The 26380-nt window shown below is 38.2% G+C and overlaps 1 protein-coding gene across 3 annotated transcripts in view; it reads left to right on the forward strand.

Annotated features, from left to right (window-relative positions):
- LOC150089829 (uncharacterized) overlaps positions 1 to 26380 on the forward strand; it is a 281785-nt gene that overhangs the window by 51886 nt on the left and 203519 nt on the right. For all 3 annotated transcript variants that reach the window (XM_090389668.1, XM_090389667.1, XM_090389669.1), the window contains exons 2-3: positions 6794 to 7097; positions 19971 to 20272. In XM_090389668.1, the coding sequence (XP_090245794.1) occupies positions 6800 to 7097; positions 19971 to 20272 (600 nt within the window). In that variant the 5' untranslated portion in view covers positions 6794 to 6799. The remainder of the gene's footprint in view (positions 1 to 6793; positions 7098 to 19970; positions 20273 to 26380) is intronic.

Genomic DNA, 26380 nt, shown 5'->3' on the forward strand with positions numbered 1-26380 from the left:
AAACAAGATGCAGGATATTTCAGAGACTGCTGGGAGTCATTGCGGTACAAGTAAACACATGGGTTGTGTTAGGGTAGCTAAGAATAGAAACAGGTGCATGTATACTTGCGTGTACACCAATGCTACGAGTTTGGGAAATAAATTTGATGAATTTGAGGTATTGCTCAAAGCATCAAAGGCGAATACTGTTAGGATATCAGAGACGCGGTGTCACACAGATATAAGGAAATGCGGAACTGGAATTTGAGAAGTACAACGTCTACAGAAAGGATAGATAGGAAGGGAGGAGGGGTTATGCTATTAGTTACGAAACACATAAAATCCAAGGAAGTGAAGCCAGTCGACATTGCGGGACAGTGCAGTGTCAATCAGTTTGGTGTGACAAGCATTGGGAGATCAAAATTGAGAGTAGGAGTGTGCTATAGGCCTAATGACTTTGATGAGTATAATAAGAAACTGTACAGTGAAATAGAGAGAGAGAGTCTTATAATGGGGGATTTTAATTTCCCAGATATTGACTGGAATTTGTGGGCTGGTCACTAACACACAAGATAATAGGCACACTAATCTCCTAATGACGACTTAATGCCACTTCTTGTCGCTTACTTAAGACTTGCAAAACATCTGTTTATACCTATTCTATATATTACTTGAATTATGATTTCTGGTTTGTTTTTTTTATTTGGAATCTTGAAGTGCTCCTGGTAAATCGAGAGTCTGCTGTATTTCCCCTCCACCAATTATTGTCATAAATACAGGCAATGTATTGGCCAGGTTGTAAATTTACAATTGGCACATATTGAATATTGGTTTCACTAGTTTGATCTATATGAGATACAAATGATGATGGTGTGTCATTTGATACTCTGCAAACACGAATCTGTCTTGTATCAGTAGGAATGAAGTGATGATTTTCTCTTGTTCCAGCAATAGTATGACCATCTATGAATCTTTTCTCTTGAAATGGCCTTATTTGCTCAATTTTCTCTTTAGAAACAAAATAGAATTTTATTCCAGTCACATGTTTGCCACAAAATTCAAACATGTTCTTGGTGTCAGGATTTGGTTTTCAATTGGGCATTGGAGACTTGCATGTGCTGCCAATCAATCGTTTTATTCTTCCACCAATTCCATCACATGGTGACTTGCCATGGCTAGTTCCAAAGAAATTCCATTCAGCACTGATATTAAAATCCTTCTAATGATGACACATCAATGAAATTATTTGAAATTCGTGTATTGAGCTGCAGAACCATCAATGAAGTAGTAAATGTGCCTGATTTCTGTCATGAAACTCTTCAAATATTCAATTAAGTTGGTTAGAAAAATATATACTGCAATTGTCATGTTGAAGGCAGCCACTGATTATGCAGAAACTTATATTCTGAAGTTCAACATCCTTGTAATAAATGACAAATGGATGCAATGTAGCCTGGCTATTCTCCCAGTGGAACCCTTGAACAGCATCTTGCACAACAGATGAATAATTTTCTGTAAAATCCAACAAGATGACCAATTCTCCTGTCATTAGGCTTTCCTTTGTTGACTTCAAATGGTAGCTTTGATGTTTAGCAATGTAGTGATGACAAGAAAGGTTAAATATCTTTGTACTCAACTCTTCAATAAAATCTTCTGTTGTTATTTGCTTTGTGTTTTCAAAAATATTCTCTAGAAACGTTTTTAATTCGTCTATTTGTGGATATTTTTCACACTGATGAAGCATACAATCTTTTAATTCCAAATCACAGACTGTTTTACCAGTGAGAACCTTGTAATCACATTCAACAGGACTTGCTGCTAACTTTAACTTGACATTTTGATGGATTGTGCATACACATACAGAATGTGTCCCTGGTGCACCAACTGTGACACACCACTTGGGTCGAAGTTCACAAAATTTAGACAATCCAATCTCAGATCCATTTCTATTTCGATAAGTTATAAACAATTTCCTTCAAATTGCTGAGGAGTAGTCGCATTTACATTTTTATTCCATCTGTATTTCTAATGGAAATGTAATCTTTCTTTCTTTCTTTCCAGGGCATATCCGACTAAATTCCATCACCTTTTGCTTCACTTGCTCAGAAAGCATTTTTCCTTGCTTTTTTCCAGGTATGGCCATGATTCCTTCTTCTGCTTTAAGTTTTCTAGTTTCTTGACCATTCTTTCTGAGACACTAAACTCTTCCATTGTTTTCTTTATGGACAAACTAACTGGAGCTAGTATTAATATTTGAAGTTTTTCTGAATGACTTGATACCATCAACTTTTCTTTCAATTCTTTCAGCAGCTCATTGTAATCTAAGTAGTTTCCACACTGATGACTTGCACTTGGCTCCATTATGTCATTTGGATCCAAGCCACCAACAGATGCAATTTTATTGGCAATTACATCTTGTACTTGACTTGCCATCCTTTTGGCATAGCCTTGTGAGTTTCTCTTAGTCATTTGCTGAAATTTAAGAGGATGACTAAGAGATTTTTTAGTTACATGCATTTTGTCATCATGGTCTGATCCAGATGAAGTTGATGTTCCTGATGCTGCTTTTTGGCTGTTAGACTCTTTTTGGCATGATGGGCACAGCCTCTGGCCTGGTTTTATGTCTACCTTTGTTAGGTCTTTCAGGTAGTCTGCCATTGACAAATCAATTGGTTGTAAACTTTTTTTCACTATATGATTTTTCTTCTGGAAAGGATTGCAACGTGAACGCTGCAGAAATTCAAATTTGGTCAAAAGCAAAGCTTTATGGTGTAGACAAATTGTCTTCTTCACCCAGTTTTAATCCACAATGTCGACCTATAACAGCTGTTGTTCTTCAAATTCTTTAAATAATTTTAACCCAGTTTTGCGTGTATAGCATAGCACATGATATTTAGAATTATCCATATGACTGATGGTGCACGAGTCCAGCTTATCTCCAGCAAAATCTTCTGATTCCATGGCTTTCATGCTGTTTCTACGAGCAATGAAAACTTAATTGACTTTATTAGTCAAACAATAAAAATTAGAGGAACAAAATAAACAAACTATTCATCATGAAGATTTAGCATTAGCAAGGGCACATGATGCAGGAAAGCATGCTTATATAGCATCAGCCAAAAAAAAAAACAGCACACATTTCACACATGATGCAAGAAAGCATGCTTATATAGTATCAGCCAAAAAAAACAACAACACACACCCTTCTCATTTCACCCATCTGTTCTCTCCAAATGTTTGTCAAGATAAAACACATTAATAACAGCATGGTTCAAATATAAGCTATTTATACTTTTTTTTGTATGATTCTAGATATTCCAGAGTTCTGGAATGGTCATCAGTTTTTTTTTGTTTTTTTTTTGTAAATTTAAGAATATTCTGGAATTCCAGAATATTCTCTATTTCTAGATTAGTATAAACATTAGGCAGAATTAAGGAAGTGTTCTGCAACAAAAATGATCTCACAAAATAACAATACGACACATAAAACTACTTGATTTTTAGGCCTTAAGATAAACCATGATCCCTGTGCAACTGTAGCTGAAACTCTGCTCTTTCCAGTGTTGGAAAAAAACAAGATTAACATATTTGCCCCTTAAGACAGGTCAAATTTTACTTTCAAAATTTGAGTTAATCTTTGAAGGAAAATATCTCAGCCAAAAAACAAGTATAAGAGCTGATATTTAGTTAGGCTGAATTCATGCAGTTGGTAAGTGTAATGTCCAATGAAGAAGGTACCAAAGGTTTTTATTTCAAAGTTATGACTTTCAAAAATCTTGCTTAAGAAATTTTGTTTGCTGTGAGAAATTTTTGGTGCCAGTTTTAGAGAGCATTGTAAAAAAATGTGAAGGTTTTTGAGCCTGGACACCAAAAGTTTTGCATTCTCTGCCAAACGTTAACTAGGTATACCAAGTTTCAGAGCACTAACTCTCACAGTTGTGCAACAGTAACACTTAAAACTTTGAAAATTTTTTGTGATTTATTCTGCATAACACGTGACCTCCACAAAAGAAGGTGCCTCAAGCATACTATATTTTGAACTGAAAATTTGCACAGCTTCATTTGAATCCTGTTTAAACATCCACACCAAGTTTCAATAAAATTGAAGATGGTCGAGCAGGGATCCCTAGGCCACTTGACATGGAATGACCCTGTTCCAACAATCAACCACCCGATGGCTGAAGGCAAACTTCCACATACCTAACCTGCAAACATCCTACCCCGACTTGAATTATGCCCCTTCGTGTGTCTAGTTTCAGCAAGAGGAAGAATGCCATTAACATTCAGCTTACTCAATCCATTCAAGGCCTTAAACACCTCAATTAAATCTCCCCGTAGGTGCCTTGTCTCCAGACATTCCAATTTGTAGAACTGAAGCCTTTCTAGGTAAGAAAACTTTTGTTTCTCCTCCAATCTAGTTGCCCTTCTCTGCATCTGTTCCAGCAGATCTACATCCTTCCTAAAGTGAGGCCTTCAGACATGTATACAGTATCCAAGATACTGCCTGACTATGGCCTTTTACAAGGGGATAATCATCTTTTTATCCCTGCTGGCAAAGTTTCTGTATGTCTGACAAAATTCCATCAGCTGCCCTGACAGAATGTCTGCACTGCTCGGAGAATTTCATAACTGATTGCACAATTACACAGATCTTTTTCATTTTCCACTATCGTGAGTGGGTTGTGGAAAATGAAATATCAACCACACAGGTGATAAGTTACTCTTGGATTACTTCTAACAATATGCAGTACCTTGCATTTGTCAAAACTTTACTGCCATTTCTCAGCTCATCAACCCAATTTTCCTAGATTTTGTTGCAGTAGCTGACCCTGATTACTGTTGTTGACCACTCCATCAACCTTTGTATCATCTGCAAACTCTAACATTTAGCCTGATATACCTTCAAAATATCATTAATAGATATTAAAAGCAACATTGGGCCTAGCACTGAGCCTTGGGGGACTCCACTGAAAACATTATTCCACAAATAGCAGTGCCCATTGATAACTACTGTCTGTCTTTTTTACTTAATCGTTCCTTTATGAAAGCAGCAACTTTCCTTTAATGCCACATTGCTCCAGTTTGTACAGCAGTCTTTTATGTGCAACAGTAACAAAAGCCTTCCTGAAATTAAAGTACAGTGGATTCCGGTTATTTGGGCCACCGGTTAATCGGGACAGCTGTTTATTTGGGACAAATCTTAAAAAACAGAACCAAATCGAGAAAATAGCCAGGGTTTACTTTGCTTAATCAGGACAGGAGACTGCAGCACTGAAGATTGCCCTATGATTGTCTCCGACCATACCACGTAGTTCGGTCGGATTTATGGAGGTCACAAACCATAAAACAATAAAAACAATTAGCAGTCACCTGTTTATTGGGCTTTTCTGTTAGTGAAATCTATCATAAACTGATAGTAAACTCAATCTTATTGAATTTGCGATAATACCAACAGCTGGAATTCTGTGGGTTATTATAGTAAAATGTGTTTACACTTCTATGGAATCTTCAATCATATAAAAAAAAAAATTTCAGAATCTTCTCTTCATTCCTATTTTTAAAGCTTCGTAACTTGTTACTCTTCTCACTTGCACGTATCGTGTTACTTCTAATTTGTGTGTGCCATGTTTTTTGTTATTGATTGCTTATCTTTTTAAATTTTAACCCCCACCCACAAATGTCACTGAACAGAAATGTCAACTAGTTAGTATGTACATATTACAGTACGTATTAATTATTCCAATTATCACGTATATTCTTCCGAAATTCACATATCATTTAATTTAAATGGTAAGGTAATAAAGGATAAATTTGTGCTTAATATATCTTTACTTTTATAGCATGTGGATAATATTCCTCCTATTTTCGCTAATTATAATCGTGTTTAATAGAATTAAAATTCAATTAATTCACAAATGTGATCACGATGACCAGCACTTACTACACATCGTATAGTGAACGGTAATTTAGTATGGTGAGTTCATTGTAACGTGTTTCGATTGTACAGTGAACCAATTGTAAAGCGGGGGTCCATTTGTATTTTTAACTATATACATGAAACTTCGGATAATTGGGGCAGCCGCTTAATCGGGCCAAAATGCACTAGTCCCGATGTGTCCCAAATAAATGGAATCGACTGTATATAATATCAAAATAATTTTTTGCATCCAGTTACTTGGTCACTGTATCATAGTAACCTATCACATTGACTAGACAAGACTGCCCCTTAGCTAATCCATGCTGTGACCACAGTATAATTGCATTCCTGTCCAGATGGTCCTCCATTACTTCTTCATCCAGTGATTCCATTATTTTTTTTGGAACAGATGTTAAACTAACAGGTCTGTAATTACTCGTGCCCCCTTTTGATCCCCATTTATGAATTGGGGATACATTTGCACATCTCCAGTCAATAGGAACTTCCCCCAAATCCAAGGAAGCTCTCATAAATATGGCTAAAGGCTTGCTTACTTCCTTTGCTGCCTCGCTTAATATGATTGGTTAGATCCTATCCACCGCACGTGCTTTTTTTTTTTTTTTTCAACGATACCACTTTACTTTCAGCTATCACAAAGTCATTTAGCTCCCCATTGTAGTTTGATAAACTTCTGGCATCCCAACCCCTGAAGAATTCCTGATGTGTGAATGTAGATGCAGAATACCAATTCAGTTTGTCAGCAACCTGACCTGGGTCATCAGGGGTTACCAATCTTGCATGTATGTATATACAGACATAATATAAAACTATAGGGTTATTTTCTGTATTATAGTGTAATTATTAGATCTTAACTTTTATTTTAATCTTTTTCTATAGGTAGTCATGTCAGCTCCTGAGTCTGGTACATCAGGTGATGTAGAAAGCGGAACCTGGTTGTTGATGTCTGACTCTGACTATGCTAGAGTTATATTTTGCGATATTCAAGATATATATCCTACAGAAAGAGATGTTGGTTGTTATTATCAGTTAACACAAGTAATGACCCCTCATCCTGGGGATTTTGTGGGTTTATATCGTATAGGATGGAGGACTGAAGGAGACTATGTTGCAGCACAGCCCTGTGAAAAGGCTGCAGTGTTTGAAAATGATGGAAAGGAACTGTACTGTTTGTTTTTCAAAGGTAAATAAAATTTTCTTTGAGTTTATATTTGTGATACCAGAACTACTTTTATCTTACTGTATGATGTATGTTTCTTTGTCTTTAGAACCAGAAATGAGTCACAGCTGACCTAAATAGTAATGAGATGGAAGGAGATTCACTAGTGATATTTGCGTTTGCACCAAGTTAGCCATGAATATGCCACTTCAGTGCATTATATATGTAAATCAAAGTACAGTAAAGTGTCGATAATCTGTATTAATTGGGACCGGGGGTAGTTCAGACTTTTGATTTGTTTGCATTTTTGAACTTATCAAAAATACTATTCTGGAGATTGAAATAAAAACTCTAAGTTGTGCTTATGTATTTTTATTCATAGGTAACAAAATTAATGTAACTTTCATCCATAATAACACATACTGTATGTATAGGCCTTGAACGAAAATAATTACTTTTTTTGCTTCACCATTTTCGAAGTTTGTTTCTTTATTGTCAGATCTCTCACTCTTTTCAGCAAGAGCCATTGAATTGGACAGCATTCAGTTTGTTTTTCGATTTTCACGTATCATTTATTTTGTTAACTGGTAAGGTCATAAAGTGTAAATTGGTGCTTTATATCTTCATTTTTATAGCCTGTGGATAATATTTCTCTTATTTTCTCTTATTAGAATTGCCATTTAATAGAATCAAAATTCAGTTTGCAAATGTGATCACAATAACCGGTGCTTACTTTAATTATTTTATGGCACCAGAATAAAAAATAAATAAATGCTGGCTTGTTCGGATTATTGACGTTTCGAATTATTGATGTTCTGATTTTCAGCGCTCTACCTACTCTCTCTATACTCTGTGATTGAGTTATCATTATCAACCTTCTTGGGTGGAGGGTATATGCAATTGTCATGTGAAATTAACTAATTAGTGGCAATGTGAAACAAACAAAAAAAAAAAAAAAAAAGATAAACATTCTCATCCTGATGTGATCCAAATTCTGGCTGTTAGTATTGGCAATATGACGCAAGGAAACAAACTCATTCCTTCCTATAATAAGTCCAAACCTATAATTAAATTTATATCCTCATTACCACCCCAGTAGGTTGAGATTGTTATCCAATACAACTGATGAACTGAACACAGAATTCTGTAATTTACATATACAATGTCCTGAAGTGGCATAGTTATGATTACTTTGGTGCCAAAACAAACAACCACAAATCCACACCAATGCCAAAGATATCTAATTTTAGATACAGGACAGACATTATAAGAGTGCCAAGAGTTAGAAAAATCTCTCTCTCTCTTTAAGATATCTATTAAAAATCAAACTATGATATAGTCAAGGTCACACACACACACACAAGAGAATTTAATGACAAGGAGGTCACAACCAACAACATTAGGCAGAGAAAGGTCATATATTAGTATTTCAATTTCATCAACAGAAAAAGAAGAGTATAGTACATAGTGTTTAGAGGGTCAGGTGCCACCAGTGGCTTCCCACATCTGCACCATAAGTACTCTTGTGAAGGAATACAGTGACAGTGTAAAAGTCCTGGGTTCCTTGCTCCATGAAAGCACACTTTTCGATAAAAGCCAATGAATTTATGCTCTTGCAAAATCACTACAGGTATTCCCCAGGGAGTTGTTTTGTGTAGCATCCTATTCACAGCTGCAATAACACTACTGATCTCATCTTGTCAGCTATGCAGACAACCTCAAACTCTAAACAAAGATGAAGACAATCCCCTACAGGTCATGAATATTAAGTAATCCTCACAAACCCTGAAGCATACCTGTCCTGTATAAACTACAAATGAATATACTTTTAGTAAAGTGTACACAAATGGTTTTCTCATTAAAATATAGCCCTTCACAACTACATTCCTCCCATGGAGGGACTGGAATTCCGAATGTCCAAGCCTATACTGACCTCATCATGGCGTTTGATGCCAAATCGACATTCAACATCCACATTGATATGATAGTTGCCAGGCTTTCTCAGTTTAGGTTGGCCACCAAGACACAATTTCTTTGTTCTGGACTCATTCATCTTCACAAGGTTCCTAGTCACTTCAGTTTATCCATCAACACGAAACGAATTTATGCTCGGGTGTATTGGCTACTGAAATGGGTCAATCTCTATCACAATTCCAGGATCACTATCACTGAAATGGCAGCGGTCTCCAATCAGACGGATTTCTCCTTTGTTAACGAAAGGAGAATCATATTCACAACTAAAGTTCTGTTGTTCAAGGTTTAGGCCTAAATGAATGTCAGATGAACTAATGAGACATATGGCAGAGAAGAAAAATGCATGGTATACATATAAATTAATGGGCGACATGGAAGCCTATGATAGATATAAACTGGTCTGTCACAAAGGAGATTAGACAGGCAAAGGCAGATTATGAGAAATCTTTGGCAAAGGATGCAAAGAAAAAAAAAAGCAAAGAGTTCTTTACCTATGTAAACTCTAAAAGGAAAGGGATGAATCAGATTGGTCCACTGAATATTGACGGTTCAACTGTTGATGATCCTGCTCAGGTGGCTAACAAACTAAATGAGTATTTTGCCTCTACATTCACACATGAGGAGTTATTCGGGGAGGGGAATGCCAGAGGTGAATTAAACTTACAGTGAGCTAGATGATTTTGTAATAACTGAAAGGAAAGTGGAGGAGAAATTGTTGAAGATAAACATAAAAACGGCAACCGGGGTGGATGAGATCTATCCAGTTATATTAAAGGAGGCAGCAAAGGAAGTAAGCAAACCCTTAGCCATAATTATGAGAGCTTTTTTGGACTCAGAGAAGGTACCCATGGACTGGAGATGTGCAAATGTGACCCCAATTCACAAAGAAGGATCAAACGGCGACCCAAGTAATTATAGATTTGTTAATTTAACTTCTGTTCCAGGAAAATTAATGGAGGTACTGGTTAAAGAAGCACTGCAGGATCATCTAGACAAGACTTCAGTTATAGCTTGGACACAGCATGGTTTTGTTAAGGGAACGTCTTGCCCGACCAATTTGATTGGATACTATGATGTGGTCACAAAGGAACTGGATGCAGGGAATAACTTTTATATCATATATTTGGATCTTAGAAAGGCTTTTGATACTGTTGCACATAGACGACTGCTGAACAAATTGGTGCAGTCTGGCATTGGAGGAAAATTGGAGAAGACAGAGTGGTAATCAATGGACACTGCTCATCGTGGACTAATGTTATTAGTGGAGTCCCTCAGGGTTCAGTTTTGGGTCCATTGTTGTTTTCTGTATTTATAAATGATATTGATGATGGTATATCAAGTTTAATGTCCAAGTTTGCAGACAATACGAAGGTTGGCAGGGTTGTTAAAGACACTAATGATAGTGTGCTGCTTCAACAGGATCTAGAAAAGTTGAGCAGATGGGCTGAGAGGTGGCAAATGAAGTTTAACATTGACAAATGTAAAATACTACATATGGGAAGTAGTAACCCCAGAGTAACGTGTCAACTCTGTGGTACTACACTGACAGTGGTAGAGAACCAAAAGGACCTGGGGGTAATGGTGCAGGCAGATATGAAGTTTTCTGAGCAGTATAGACAGTCTGCAAGGGTAGCTCATGGTATCTTGTCAATGATATACAGGAATTTTTCTAACAGGGGTAAGAAAGTGATTATCCCTTTGTATAAGGCAATGGTCTGGCCACACCTTGAGTGTACTGTATACAGGTCTGCAGGCCTCATTTTAAGAAGGATGTAGAGCTGTTGGAACGAGTACAGAGAAGGGCAACAAGATTAGTGAATGGAACAAAGGGTTGCTCTTACAACCTCTTAAACTCAAGGGCTTAAGTTTTGCAAATTACAGTGTCTGGAGACTAGCCACCTGCGAAGTGATCTGATTGAGGTGATAAAGCCTTGAATGGTTTGAGCATGCTCAATGCTGATGGGGTTCTTCCTCTTTCTCAAAATAATCACCTGAGAGGGCATAAATTCAAATTGAGGAAAGAGAGATGTAGGATAGATTTGCGAAAGTTTGCCTTTAGCCAGTGGGTAGCTGGTTGGTGGAACAGACTTCCATCCTTTGTTGTAGAAAAAGTTGATAGCCTAAATAAATTTAAGGCTGAGCTGGACAGGTATTTGGAACGAATGGAGGGGTGAAGTGGGAGCATTTTTTTTTTTTTTTTTTTTTGGCTGATGCTGCACAAGCTTGCTTTCTTGCATCATATGCCTCTACTAATGCTAATGCTTATGTATCTCCGAACCTGGCATCTGGTTCCCATTATCTCAGCAGATCCACTCCAATGTGATGAGCTTGAAATGCTAGTCAAGACAACAAAGGCAGATATTGTTGGGATATCAGAGACGTGGTGTTACACAGATATAGGCAGTGCAGAGTTGGAATTTGGGTAGTACAATGTGTATAGGAAGGATAGACAGGATAGGAAGGGAGGAGGGGTTATGCTATTAGTTAAGAAACACATAAAATCTAAGGATGTGCATCCAATTGATGCTGGTGGACAATGCAGTGTTGAGTCTGTTTGGTGTGACATGAGCATTGGGAGATCAAAATTGAGAGTAGGAGTGTGTTATAGGCCTAATGAATCTGATGAGTATAATGAGCAATTGTGCAGAGAAGTAGAGTGGGCCAGTAAATCAGTGTCTTATAATGGGAGATTTTAACTTTCCAGATATTGACTGGAGCTTGTGGATTGGTCACTTGCACACTAGCAAGACTTTTATGGATTTATTGGATGTTCGAGAGGCAACCAGAGGGAGTAATATTCTTGATCTGATTATCAGTAGTGATTCTTCATGCATTAAGAATCTGCAGATAAAGGAACCACTGGTCAACAGTGATCACAATGTATTGATGTGGGAATTATTTAAAGATGCAACTACCATAAAGGCTAAAGGAAGGGCTTTTGCTTTCGTAAAGGTGACTACAGAGGTCTCAGACAGTTAAATTCTCTGCAGTGGGATCTACTGATGATGTTAACAACAGTAAATTCTGAATGGGAAGCCTTCAGAGACTTAAATTTGGAGGCTACTAGGCTTTTCATTTCAACTAAGAAATACTGTTCAAGGTTTAGGCCTAAATGGATGTCAAATGAATTAATGAGGCTAGTGGCAGAGAAGAAGAACTTAAGGGATGCATAAGAAGTATCATGCGACACAGAAGCCTATGGCAGGTATAAATTAGTCTGTAATCAAGTCACAAAGGAGGTTAGGCAGGCGAAGGCAGATTATGAGAAATCTTTGGTAAACGATGCAAAGAAAACAGCAAGGAGTTCTTTACTTATGTAAACTTTAGAAGGAAAGGGATGAATCAGATTGGACCACTTAACATAGATGGGTTGACTATTGATGATCATGCTCAGGTAACTGATAAACTGAATGAGTATTTTGCATCTACATTCACACATGAGGAGTTATTCAATGAGGGGAGTGCCGGAAATTTATCAAATGCTAACAGGGAGCTAAGTGATTTTCTAATAACTGAGAACAAAGTGGAGGAGAAATTGTTGAAGTTAAACATAAGGAAGGCACCTGGGGTGGATGGGATGTATCCAGTTATATTAAAGGAGGCAGCAAAGGAAGTAAGCAAACCCTTAGCCATAATTATGAGAGCTTCCTTGGACTCAGGGGAGTTCCCCATGGACTGGAGGTGTGCAAATGTATCACCAATTCACAAAGAGGTTCAAAAGGTGACACAAATAACTACAGACCTGTTAGTTTAACTTCTGTTCTGGGGAAAAAAATGTAATCACTGGTTGAAGAAGCATTGCAGGATCATCTAGACAAGACTGCAGTAATAGTTAAGAGACACCATGGGTTTGTCAAAGGGAGGTCTTGCCTGACCAATTTGATCGCTTACTATGATGTGGTCACAAAGGAACTGAATGCCAAAAATAATTTTGATATCATATACTTGGAATTCAGGAAAGCTTTTGATACTGTTGCACATGGAAGACTTCTGTACAAATTGGAGAGGTACGGCATCAAGGGTAGGTTGCTACAATGGATGGTTAAGTGGGAGACGGCAGAGAGTGGTAATCAATGGAGACTGCTCTTTGTGGACAAATGTTATTAGTGGGGTTCCCCAGGGTTTGGTGTTGGGCCCATTGTTGTTTTGTATATTTATCAATGATATTGATGAAGGTATATCAGGTTTAATGTAAACGTTTGCAGATGATACAAAGGTTGGCAGGGTTGTTAACGACATTATGCTACTCCAACTGGATCCAGATAAGTTGGGCAAATGGGCTGAGAAGTGGCAACTGAATTTTAACATTGACAAATGCATATGGGTAGCAATAACTGAAGATAAACGTATCAACTGTGTGGTACTACACTCAGGGAAGTGAAAAGTGAAAAAGACATGGGGATAATTGTGCAGTCAAATATGAAATTCGCTGAGATGGGCTGCCAGGGTAGGCTATGGAGTCTTGTCAATGATATATAGGAATTTTGCTAGCAGGTACAGGAATGTGATTATCCTGTTGTACAAGGCAGTGGTCAGGCCACACCTGGAGTACTGTGTACAGGTCTGGAGGCCTCATTTTAGGAAGGATGTAGAGTTGCTAAAACGAGTAGAAAAAAGGGCGACAAGATTGGTGATGGGAACAAAGGGAGGTGCTCTTATGAAGAAAGGCTTAAGTTTGCAAATTGCCGTGGCTGGAGAGTAAGCACCTGCAAGGTGATCTGATTGAGGTGTATAAAGCCTTGAATGGGTTGAACAAGCTGAATGCTGATGGAATTCTTCCTCTTGCTCAGAATCAGAACCTGAGGGGGCACAGATTCAAATTGAGGAAAGACAGTTGTAGAATAGATATGCAGAAATTTTGCCTTTAGCCAGGAGGTGGTTGATTGGTGGAACAGACTTCCATCTTTTGTTGTGGAAGTTGATAGCCTAAATAAATTTAAGGCTGAGCTGGACAGGCATTTGAACAAATGGAGGAGTGAAATGGGAGGGTTTTTTTTTTTTTTTTTTTTGGCTGATGCTACATAAGCTTGCTTTCTTGCATTGTATGTCTCTACTAATGCAACTTGATTACATGCTATCTTATTTCTTCCCTGCCACAATTCTCATTAGGCAATCTGACATCCATTTAGGGCTAAATTTGAACAGATTTTTTAGTTGGTATGAAAAGCTTAGTAGCTTCCAAGATTAATTCCTTGAATGCTTCTCATTTAGAATTTTCTTTTGGTAACATGATCAGTTGTTCCCACTATATATAATAAAAACTCTCTAAGAACACTGTAGTGACATGAAAGCAAAAACCCTTCCCCTTACCCCTGATGGTAGTTACATCTTTAAGTAAATCCCAGATCAGTACACTCTGATCACTGCCACCTAGTGGTTCCTTTATCTGCAGATTCTTAATGCATGAAGGATCACTGCTGATAATCAGATCAAGATTATTACTCCCCCTGGTTGTCTCTTGAACATGCTGCTGTAGAAAACAGTCATCCAATAAATCCACAAAATTCTTGCTGGTGTGAGTGACCAACTCACAAGTTCCAATCAATATCTGGGAAGTTAAAATTCCCCTTAATAAGACAATCTGATTTACTTGCCCACTCTATTTCCCTGCACAGTTGTACATTGTACTCATCAGAGTCATTAGGCCTATAACACAGTCCTAATCTCATCTTGGTTTTCCTAGTGCTTATGTCACTCGAAACTGACTCAACACTGCACTGTCCATCCATGTCAACTGGATGCATTTCCTTAGATTTTGTTTCTTAACTAACAGCATCACCTCTCCTCCCCTACTGTCCTGTCTATCCTTCCTGTACACATTGTACTTCCCAAATTCCATTTTTGCACTGCTCATATCCATGTGACACCACGTCTCTGTTATCCGAACAATATCCAATTTTGATGTCTTGACCAGCACTTCAAATTCATCAAATTTATTTAATATACTCCTTGCATTGGTGTACATGCAAGTATATATACACCTATTCTTACTCTTAGTTACCCTAACACAGGGGTTGGGAACCTGCCGCTCCCGAGCTGCATGTGGCTCTTTGAACATGTAACTGCAGCTCTTTAACTTTTAGCTCACATAAAGCACAATTTGAAATGGAGTTAGAGGCCTTAAAAATCAAGGACATGTGAAGTGCAAGACTAAAATGCCGTAAAACTGAAATTGAGGATTTGCAGAGGCAAAAGTCTGCCCATGGAATTCTACACAAGTGGACGTTGATAGATGAGTTGAAAAAGCAAGACCAAATTGTGTTCGATGTGTGGAGTAGCTTACAGGACAAGTATATAAATTAGGAAATATTTGCGTTTAGACTTCTCTCAGTTTTTGGTTCAATGTATTTCTGCGGACAAATATTTTCAACCATGAACTGTTTTAAAAATAAATCAAGAAACCATCTGAACAATGCGAGTCTCTCAGCATGTTTACAGATGAAAATTGTGACATACTCGCCTGATGTTGAGACTTGCTCAAAAGAAGTTCAGCAGTAAAAGTCACATTAATTCGTACCTAATTGGATGTTCGCTGTGTAGCCATTCTTCGCTGTGTAGTTCTCAGCTTCTCTACCAAAAGAATGGAAGAGAAGCTGAGAACTACACAGCGAAGAATGGAACGAATCATATTGGGAATCGGACTGTTAGATAAGAAGAGAAACACATGGATTAGGCAACAAACTCAAGTAAAGGACATTCTTATCAAAACTAAAGAACTAAAATGGTCTTGGGCAGGACACATAGCTCAAAGACATGATGGCAGATGGACTAAGAAAATAACAGAATGGTATCCAAGAGGAGCTAGAAGAAAACCTGGAAGACAAAGGCGGAGATGGATAGATGAAATTCATGAGTTTGTGGGTAGTAAATGGATGGCCAGTGCTCAAAACAGAAGGAACTGGAAAGTTGCTGGAGAGGCCTTCATCCTGCAGTGGATTGAAAATGGCTGATGATGATGATGAATTGGATGTTTGTTAAATTTTTTCAGTATTAATAAATAATATTTGAAAAAATATATTTTTTTAAACAAAACACCTTCCCACTCTATTCCATTTCTTAAAAAACCTCCCCCTCCTCGAGCTGAGGTGAGGCTCTTCCGATTCTTTTTTTTTTTTTTTTTTTATTAGATCAAAAATGGCTCTTCACTCAAAGAAGATTGCCGACCCCTGTCCTAACACAACCAGTGTATTTACTTGTTCCATGATGACTCCCAGCAGCCGTTGAAATCCCCAGTACCTTGCTTTCCAGGCTGCTGCTCATTGCAATACCAGTGCAAGAATCACTTCATACCTAATTGGATTCTCAATTAGGTACGAATTCATTTCACAAATATACACAAATATATCAAAATGAATTCATTTCACAAATATACGTGGTCTCAATTCCAATCTCAACGATGTCCATTTCCACTTCAGTCTTCCAAACCCCATGTACTTTTTCTGACTGAATCTCAGTTATCAGTTGATTCAACTACTTCTCATCTCAGATGTCCAAATTATTTGCTGTATGATTCCTTTCGCCTCAAAGGTGGTACTTGTGCATATGTCTGTTCTGATATTCCCTGTCAGAGACTTGGCAATTTGGAATCTCCCCTCTTTGATCTTCTCTGGCTTAAAATCTCTCTACCTCATTGTGTCAAATTCATCTGTTGTCTCTACCGTTCTCCCAACTACACTAATCACTTGGAGCTCTTTGACTTCCTCTCTTTGCAACTTGACTTTCTCCAGTCCAACTTTCCTAACAGTGAGGTAATTTTCCTTGATGATTTCAATGTTCATAACACCAGCTGGCTTCCGTTTTCTAGTCACATCGACCCAGCTGGTCGAGATGTTGAGCCTTTTGCAATTACTAATGACCTTGAACAGGTTGTTCATTTACCTACAAGAATATCGGACAATCCTAATCATACAGCCAATACGCTTGATCTTTTTCTCACAAACAACCCTTCTAAGTACACGGTCGAAGTGAGAGGTCCTTTAGGCACTTCAGATCACAACTTGGTGATTGTCTCTTCTCCAATGGAACCTTTATCTCATGGCTATTCCCAACCTCATATTGTTTGGCATTACAAGAATACAAAATTGGATGACCTGCGAGACTTCTTTTCTTCTTTTCCTTGGTCTGATTAATGTTTCAAAACTTCTGATGTCAACGTTTGCTCAGATCGTGTCAGTGAAATTATTCTTGCAGGAATGGAATCTTTTATCCCACACTCCACTTTAAAATCTCGTCCTTTATCTAAACCTTGGTTTTCCAATAAATGTGCTAAGGCTGTCCAAGAGAAGAATGTTGCATATCATAATTGGCTTGTTTCTAATTCTTCAGTTTCATTTTCTGCCATAGCAAAGCTCGCAACAATTGTAAAGCAGTTATTAATCAGGCCAAACTAGAGTTTGAACAGGCTAAGAGTAGAAAACTTGCTTCTTGCCGTAATGGTAGCCGAGCATTCTGGTCTCTTGCCAAAGCTATTGGCCGCAACTTTTGCCCATCTCTGCTCCCACCTCTGTCCAAACCAGATGGTTCTGTTGTCACTTCAGCCAAGGATAAAGCTGAACTGCTAGCATCCCATTTTTCTTCCAGCTCACGTATTAATGATCTTGGTAAAACACCTCCCACTATTCCTAACACGCTCCATTCAATGCCTCCTGTGGTCTTCCGTCAAAAGGATATCAGAAGGATTTTAATGAATCTTGATGCTAAGAAAGCTCCAGGTCCTGATGGTATTTCTCCACTTGTTCTCAAAACCTGTGCTCCTGAACTTACTCCTATTCTTTGCCGCCTTTTTTCACTTTCGTATTCCAAAGGTGTTTTTCCTTCTGCTTGGAAATTTGCTCATATCCAGCCAGTTCCTAAAAAGGGTGACAAATCCCTCCCATCCAATTATCGTCCCATTGCAATTACTTCTACTCTTTCTAAAGTAATGGAGAAATCAATTAACCGCCAACTCTTAAACTACCTAGAAACCTTCCGTCTGATCAACGATCGCCAGTATGGATTCCGTCAGTGTCGATCCACTGGTGATATTCTCGGTTATGTTACCCATTTATGGACTAATTCAATGGAAAGGTTTGGTGAAACACAAGTAGTTGCTCTTGACATCTCAAAGGCTTTTGATCGTGTTTGGCATAAAGGTCTTCTAAACAAGCTTCCATCTTATGGTTTGCCAACTGTTTTTAGTAATTGGTTATCCAGTTTTCTCTCTCATCGCTCACTGAGGGTGATGGTAGATGGCTCTCTGTCTTCTAACTTCTCCGCTAATGCCGGTGTCCCCCAAGGTTCAGTTCTTTTCCCCACTCTTTTCCTCTTGTATATCAATGACCTTCTTCTATTGACTGGAAATCCTATCCATAGTTTTGCCGATGATAGCACATTGCATTCAACTTTCCATTTTGAGAAACCTTGTACTGCTCAATCAGCTTCAAGTTCTCGAAAATCTGCTACCAATTCCTTAAATGCCGATCTTCAGGTAATTCTCCAGTGGGGCAAAGACAACTTAGTTGATTTCAACCCTTCTAAAACTCAGTCTTGTCTTATATCTCGCAAAAAGGATTCTTCTGCTCCTATGCTTATCTTTAGTGACACTCCGATTTCTAGGCATAATGATATATCTCTTTTGGGGATTACCCTGACTACTAATCTCTCTTGGCACAAGCACATTACAAATATTGCTTCCTCTGCCTTTAAAAAACTTGGTTTTCTATTTCGCTCTCGGCGTTACTTTTCTTCCAAACAGCTGCTCACTCTGTATAAATCGCAAATCCGCCCTGCCATTGAATACTGTTCCCACATCTGGGGTGGTGCCCCGAAAACCTCTCTGAGGCTTCTTGATTCCATTCAGAAGAGGGCAGTTAGGTTAATTAATGATTCATCTCTAACAGAGTCTCTCAACTCGCTTTCTCATAGACGTACTGTTTCTGCTGCATGCCTCTTCTACAGATACTTCCATGGGCACTGTTCTTCTGAATTGGCTTCTATAATTCCCGCTCGCTCTTTCAAAACAGTCCGAACACGTGACGCCACCAGCCAACATCCATTTACTGTCCAACTTCAAACCCACAGAACCAACTTTTCATCTTCCTCATTTATTCATTCAACTGCCGTTTTCTGGAACAACCTTCCTTCATACGTATTTTCTGAAAATTACAATCTACAGAAGTTCAAGTCCAATGTCAACAAATATCTTCTTTCGTCTTCTCAACCTCCAACCGAAGCACGGTACTAAGTACTATAGGTTCTAATACCTCTCGTGTTTGGGGTTCTCATAAAAAAAAAAAAAAAAAAAACTTTCACCTCTGCCTGTGGCTACCGTTAATCTATTAGTCTGTGAATCCCCCCCCCCCTCAAGAAAGCAGTTATCCAACCAACCTAACATGCCTCGATAGCATCAGCAAATATTCTTGCATCCTCGTTCATATTGGATTTAGATAAGTTTCACTTTGTTAAAATTAGTATTGAAAATTTGATCACATTTACAGAAAAAAATCTTGATTTGTATTGTCCATTGTCAGTTTTAAATATGCTAGTATTAAGTTTTTGTTCTAGTGGTGATTTATGTTTATTTTTTGTTGGCACATGAAATTTAAAAAAATGAAATGGACATGACAAGCCATTAGGAAAACATGAATGCATTTGTTGCTGTCTGAAATGGATTTGATACAGATGGATGCCAACTGTATTTAAGATAAAGCCACTTACAGTATATATGTATACATATTATTCAGCTTGAGAAGGACGTTTGAGAAGGAAAAAAGAGTTGGGTCCTTTTGTTGGTTGACATCTGTAGTGGAATCACCTTAAAATCATAAAAATGGCTTATATACAGATATATTGAAGATTTTTTATAAATAATTTCTACAAAGGATTATAAATTTTTGTAAATAATTTGATATATTAATGAATTGTTTTTTGTCTTCCATTTTTTAGCATATGATCTTCCAAAAGATGATGATGATGAATTTTATCAGTTTTGCTATTTAACCTCTTCTGGGGACATACGTGGAGCAAGTATCCCATTTCGATTTCAGCGATCAGCTCAGGATGAAGTAGTAACAACAAATGGTGAAGAGGAAGATTTCCTGGTAGTACACCCTCAGAAAACAAATGCGGAGCTGAAACTTGAACAGACTGAACAAGATAATATGGCTTTGAAGCAGGATAAAATGGTACTTGAGGCAAAGATTGAAATTTTAGCATCTGACTTAAAAGATCTCACAGAAAAGTACCAGGTATCTTAATTGATTTGTTTTCTGGCACATGTATATTAAATTAACCTAAAATAGGCTTCTGCACATTTAAGCAAACAGGCATGCCATGAAATTCCATATTAGTCTAGTTAAGTAGTTATTCAGTTAACTTTTTATATGTATTGAAGTTTTCTTTTCTTTGTTTATGGATTAAACAATGCTCCACCTGTACTGACCATAAAATTCTTCTTCCAGTTTCCCTATCTTGAATCTCTATCTTGCGGGTTATATTTTCATGCTCAACCTCCCATTTGTGTTCTCGGTTTATTTTTTGAAAATAAAAAAAAAATAATCCCACTTAAAGTTTGCTAAAAATGTTTTACTTTGTATATTATATTTTTCTGAAAATAAGTAAACTTTTTAATATTTATGTGTGTTCATAGATATATAAAGTACCAGTATTCTTCACTATATCCCCCAACCCACCACATTCCACTTGTTCACACGAAGCAAAACAACTTTACTCCCAGCAGGCATATTTGAATATGTCTACTGGAAGCCAAGTCATGAATTTTGTATTAGTATTGGTAGTGGAATATGATGCAAAAAGAAAGCATACTTTTTTTTTTTTTTTTTTTTTATGTGAACCCCAAACACGAGAGGTATTAGAACCTATAGTACTTAGTACCGTGCTTGGGTTGGAGGTTGAGAAGACGAAAGAAGATATTTCTTGACATTGGACTTGAACTTCTGTAAATTGTAATTTTCAGGAAATACGTATGAAGGAAGGTTGTTCCAGAAAACGGCAGTTAAATGAATAAATGAGGAAGATGAAAAGTTGGTTCTGTGGGTTTGGAGTTGGACAGTAAATGGATGTTGGCTGGTGGCGGCACGTGTTCGGACTCTTTTGAAAGAGAAAGCGGGAATTATAGAAACCAATTCAGAAGAACAGTGCCCATGGAAGTATCTGTAGAAGAGGCATGCAGCAGAAACAGTACGTCTATGAGAAAGCGAGTTGAGAGACTCTGTTAGAGATGAATCATTAATTAACCTAACTGCCCTCTTCTGAATGGAATCAAGAAGCCTCAGAGAGGTTTTCGGGGCACCACCCCAGATGTGGGAACAGTATTCAATGGCAGGGCGGATTTGCGATTTATACAGAGTGAGCAGCTGTTTGGAAGAAAAGTAACGCCGAGAGCGAAATAGAAAACCAAGTTTTTTAAATGCAGAGGAAGCAATATTTGTAATGTGCTTGTGCCAAGAGAGATTAGTAGTCAGGGTAATCCCCAAACGAGATATATCATTTTGCCTAGAAATCGGAGTGTCACTCAAGATAAGCATAGGAGCAGAAGTATCCTTTTTGCGAGATATAAGACAAGACTGATTTTTAGAAGGGTTGAAATCAACTAGCAGATTTGCGAGACGTTGAAGCTGATTGAGCAGGACAAGGTTTCTCAAAATGGAAAGTTGAATGCAATGTGCTATCATCGGCAAAACTATGGATAGGATTTCCAGTCAATAGAAGAAGGTCATTGATATACAAGAGGAAAAGAGTGGGGAAAAGAACTGAACCTTGGGGGACACCGGCATTAGCGGAGAAGTTAGAAGACAGAGAGCCATCTACCATCACCCTCAGTGAGCGATGAGAGAGAAAACTGGATAACCAATTACTAAAAACAGTTGGCAAACCATAAGATGGAAGCTTGTTTAGAAGACCTTTATGCCAAACACGATCAAAAGCCTTTGAGATGTCAAGAGCAACTACTTGTGTTTCACCAAACCTTTCCATTGAATTAGTCCATAAATGGGTAACATAAGCCAGAATATCACCAGTGGATCGACACTGACGGAATCCATACTGGCGATCGTTGATCAGACGGAAGGTTTCTAGGTAGTTTAAGAGTTGGCGGTTAATTGATTTCTCCTTTACTTTAGAAAGAGTAGAAGTAATTGCAATGGGACGATAATTGGATGGGAGGGATTTGTCACCCTTTTTAGGAACTGGCTGGATATGAGCAAATTTCCAAGCAGAAGGAAAAACACCTTTGGAATAAGAAAGTGAAAAAAGGCAGCAAAGAATAGGAGTAAGTTCAGGAGCACAGGTTTTGAGAACAAGTGGAGAAATACCATCGGTTTTTTTTTTTTTTTTTTTTTTTGATTTGGTAGTTGTTGGCGCATCGGCTTCAGTGGCCATATTGCACCCCCCAAGGTTTTTGCAGTACTTTGATCCAAGCCCGAGGCGGGAATCGAACCCGCGATCTTTGGGTTGCCGGGCAGGTACGTTACCCACTCGGCTAGCCCGGTCGGCAATACCATCAGGACCTGGAGCTTTCTTAGCATCAAGATTCATCAAAATCCTTCTGATATCCTTTTGATGGAAGACCACAGGAGGCATTGAATGGAGCGTGTTAGGAATGGTGGGAGGTGTTTTACCAAGATCATTAATACATGAGCTGGAAGAAAAATGGGATGCTAGCAGGTCAGCTTTATCCTTGGCTGAAGTGACAACAGAACCATCTGGTTTGGACAGAGGTGGGAGCAGAGATGGGCAAAAGTTGTGGCCAATAGCTTTGGCAAGAGACCAGAATGCTCGGCTACCATTAGGGCAAGAAGCAAGTTTTCTACTGTTAGCCTGTTCAAACTCTAGTTTGGACTGATTAATAACTGCTTTACAATTGTTGCGAGCTTTGGTGTAGGCAGAAAATGAAACTGAAGAATTAGAAACAAGCCAATTACGATATGCAACATTCTTCTCTTGAACAGCCTTAGCACATTTATTGGAAAACCAAGGTTTAGATAAAGGACCAGATTTTAAAGTGGAAGGTGGGATAAAGGATTCCATTCCTGCAAGAATAATTTCACTTACACGATCTGAGCAAATGTTGACATCAGAAGTTTTGAAACAGTAGTCTGACCAAAGAAAATAAGAAAATAAATTTCGCAGGTCATCCCATTTTGCATTCTTGTAATGCCAAACAACACAAGGTTGGGAATAGCCATGAGATAAAGGTTCCATTGGAGAAGAGACAATCACCAAGTTGTGATCTGAAGTGCCTAAAGGACCTCTCACTTCGACCGTGTAATTAGAAGGGTTGTTTGTGAGGAAAAGATCCAAGCGTATTGGCTATATGATTAGGTTTGTCCGGTATTCTTGTAGGTAAATGAACAATCTGTGCTAGATCATTAGTAATTGCAAAAGCCTCAGCATCTCGACCTGCTGGGTCGGTGTGACTAGAAAACGGAAGCCAGCTGGAGTTGTGAACATTAAAATCACCAAGGAAAATTACCTCACTGTTAGGAAAGTTGGACTGGAGAAAGTCAAGTTGCAAAGAGAGGAAGTCAGAGAGCTCCAAGTGATTAGTGGAGTTGGGAGAACGGTAGAGACAACAGATGAATTTGACACAATGAGGTAGAGAGATTTTAAGCCAGAGAAGATCAAAGAGAGGAGATTCCAAATTGCCAAGTCTCTGACAGGGAATATCAGAATGGACATATGCACAAGTACCACCTTTGAGGCGAAAGGAATCATACAGCGAATAATTTGGACATCTGAGATGATCAGTAGTTGAATCAACCGATAACTGAAATTCTGTCAGAAAAAGTACATGGGGTTTGGAAGACTGCAAGTGGAAATGGACATCGTTGAGATTAGAATTGAGACCACGTATATTTTTGAAATGAATTGGGAAGTCCTTGGGAAGTTCAGATCTTTTCTCAGATAAACTTGCTCTATTAGTTTGACAATTCATGGTGTATTCAATAGTAAGAAAAAGTGGGTGGGACATGCTGTTTGAAGTAATGAAATTTTTTGATATGGCATATATGTGGTAAGAATATACCCAGATCCTTGACATAACGTGACCTCGACAATGCTCCCCGCATACACACTACTCAGACTCCCTCCAGTCACTATCTGGCAGAGTAGAGGTAGCAAGATTATACACTAGCTGATCTGGAAGCCTCTTAGAGAGTTACCAATAAGTTTGGTCCGGTGTACTAACTAGCGGCCGGCCTGCGAACACAGTTTTAGAGCTGTACCCTCGAAATGTAAGGAATATTGGATCTCGCCACGACATTCATCGTAACCTCAAACGTCATCAATCATACTGCATGATGGAAGAGATAGGGTACAGTATTATACAAAAAAAACCAATATTTCACACATCAACTTGTCCCCTCTAATAATTTTTCTAGTTCCTCCTTAAATTTATTCAAACTGTCCACTTTTGCAGCACCAGATGTATGTTTGTTCCAACAATAATCTCTACTTTCTTGCTGAAAGAAATTTCTGCAAACCTAACCTGCAACTACACTTCCTCTGTTTAATATTTATGCCATTTCATGTGTATAGTTTGAGCAAGAGGAAGAATGGTATCAGCACTTAGCTTATTCAGTCTTTTCAAATTGAAACACCTCAATCACAACGCCTCGCGGCACCTAGTTTTCAGATGCTGCAATTTGCAGAAATGAAGCCTTTCTTGGTAAGAGTACTCCCTTCCCCCTCATTAATCTCATTGCCCTTCTCTGCACCTGTTCCAGCAGATCAGCATCCTTCCTAAAATGAAACTTCCAGACGTGTGCAGTACCCAAGATGGGGCCTAACCATTACAGCAAGATAAATTACCTCCTTATATCTCTGACAAATTCCACCCTCAGTGCTGTACTATAATTGGTTTATTATTATAGGATTACTGTTAACCCATATGTGGTCCCTTGCATTTGTCAGTGTTCAAATTAATTGCCATTTATCAGCCCATCTGCCTAATTTTACTAGATCTTGTTGCAGTAGCATACCCTGATTACTCTCATTCACCACCCTGTTAATTTTCATATCATCTGCAAACCCTAGATATTAAATCTGATATCCCTTCATTGATATCATTAATAAATATTGAAGGTAACAGTGGGCCAAGCACTGAACCCTGTGAGACTCTACTAATAACATTAGTCTATGAAGATCAGTGCCCGTGGATAACTATTCTGTCTTCTCCCACTCAACCTTCTCTTTATCCATAGTGGTAACTTTCCCTTAATGCCACATTGCTCCAGCTTGTACAGCAATGTTTTATGTGCAACAGTATCAAAAGCGTTTTTGTAATCTAAGTACGTGATGTCCGAATTATTATTATTTATTTATTTTCGCATTCACTTCCTTGATTACTACATTGTATTATCCAAACAGATTGACTTTAGACAAGATTACCCCTTAACAAATCTGTTCTGTGATTACCATATAGGTGCATTACTGTGTATTTAGTCCTGCATTACTTTAACCACTGACTCCATTATTTTCTCCTGGAACAGAAGTGATGCTAATAGGTCTGTAATTATTCACCTTTCAATTGCCCTTTGTGAACTGAGGTGACATTTGCACATCTCCAGCCAATTAGGGACCCCACCCATCCCAAATTCAAGAATGCTCTAATAATTAGATGTTCGCTTACCTCTTTTGCTGACTCTATGCGAACTGTAGCTTTTATGGTTTCATCCTCAGAGGGCAATATATGTTACACTCTGTTGACCTTAGCATGTTAAGCTCATGACTGGCAAATCATATGGATTTCCCTGGGCCTTGTGTAAAACTTATTTGAACCAGCCCCAATGTGCCCTTACTGACTTTTGTTTGGTCACTATGTCTGCCAGGATGATTGCACAAAACCATTTTTTATGAATTTTCCACACCATTGCAGAATTGTAGGTATAGTCAGTTCTGCTGTAACGTGTATTTTCAAAATGCGAATTTGCTCCAACGCGACTGATATATTAGGGAACAATGCAAGTATAACACTATTTTTGCATTGGATCATGCGCACTTTCTCCTGCAAGTAACACTGGGTGATCACAAAACCTGGCACCAAGCTGAACGTAGTGACCTGTGCAGCAATACATACACGTTTACGAAGCTTAAAAAATGTCAAACGTCAAATGTGAGAGCTATATTTCCCATTTACTGTAGTTGTATTGGTCGGAGACACTTGTCATTCGCCGTATTCACAAGGTAACAGGTGATATTGTAGGCAGACTCTTGTTTTCAGGAGCTCACATTTTTCTGTTAGAACAAAAATTTCGTGAAGTGGAATAGCGTGGGCAGAGGAACACATTTCTGGAGGTCACTACCATAAAACAAAAACAATTTCCAGTTCTCGGTTT

Source organism: Mastigoproctus giganteus, chromosome 2, assembly GCF_048544385.1.
Source record: "Mastigoproctus giganteus isolate SK-2022 chromosome 2, ASM4854438v1, whole genome shotgun sequence".
Lineage (NCBI taxonomy): Eukaryota > Metazoa > Arthropoda > Arachnida > Uropygi > Thelyphonidae > Mastigoproctus > Mastigoproctus giganteus.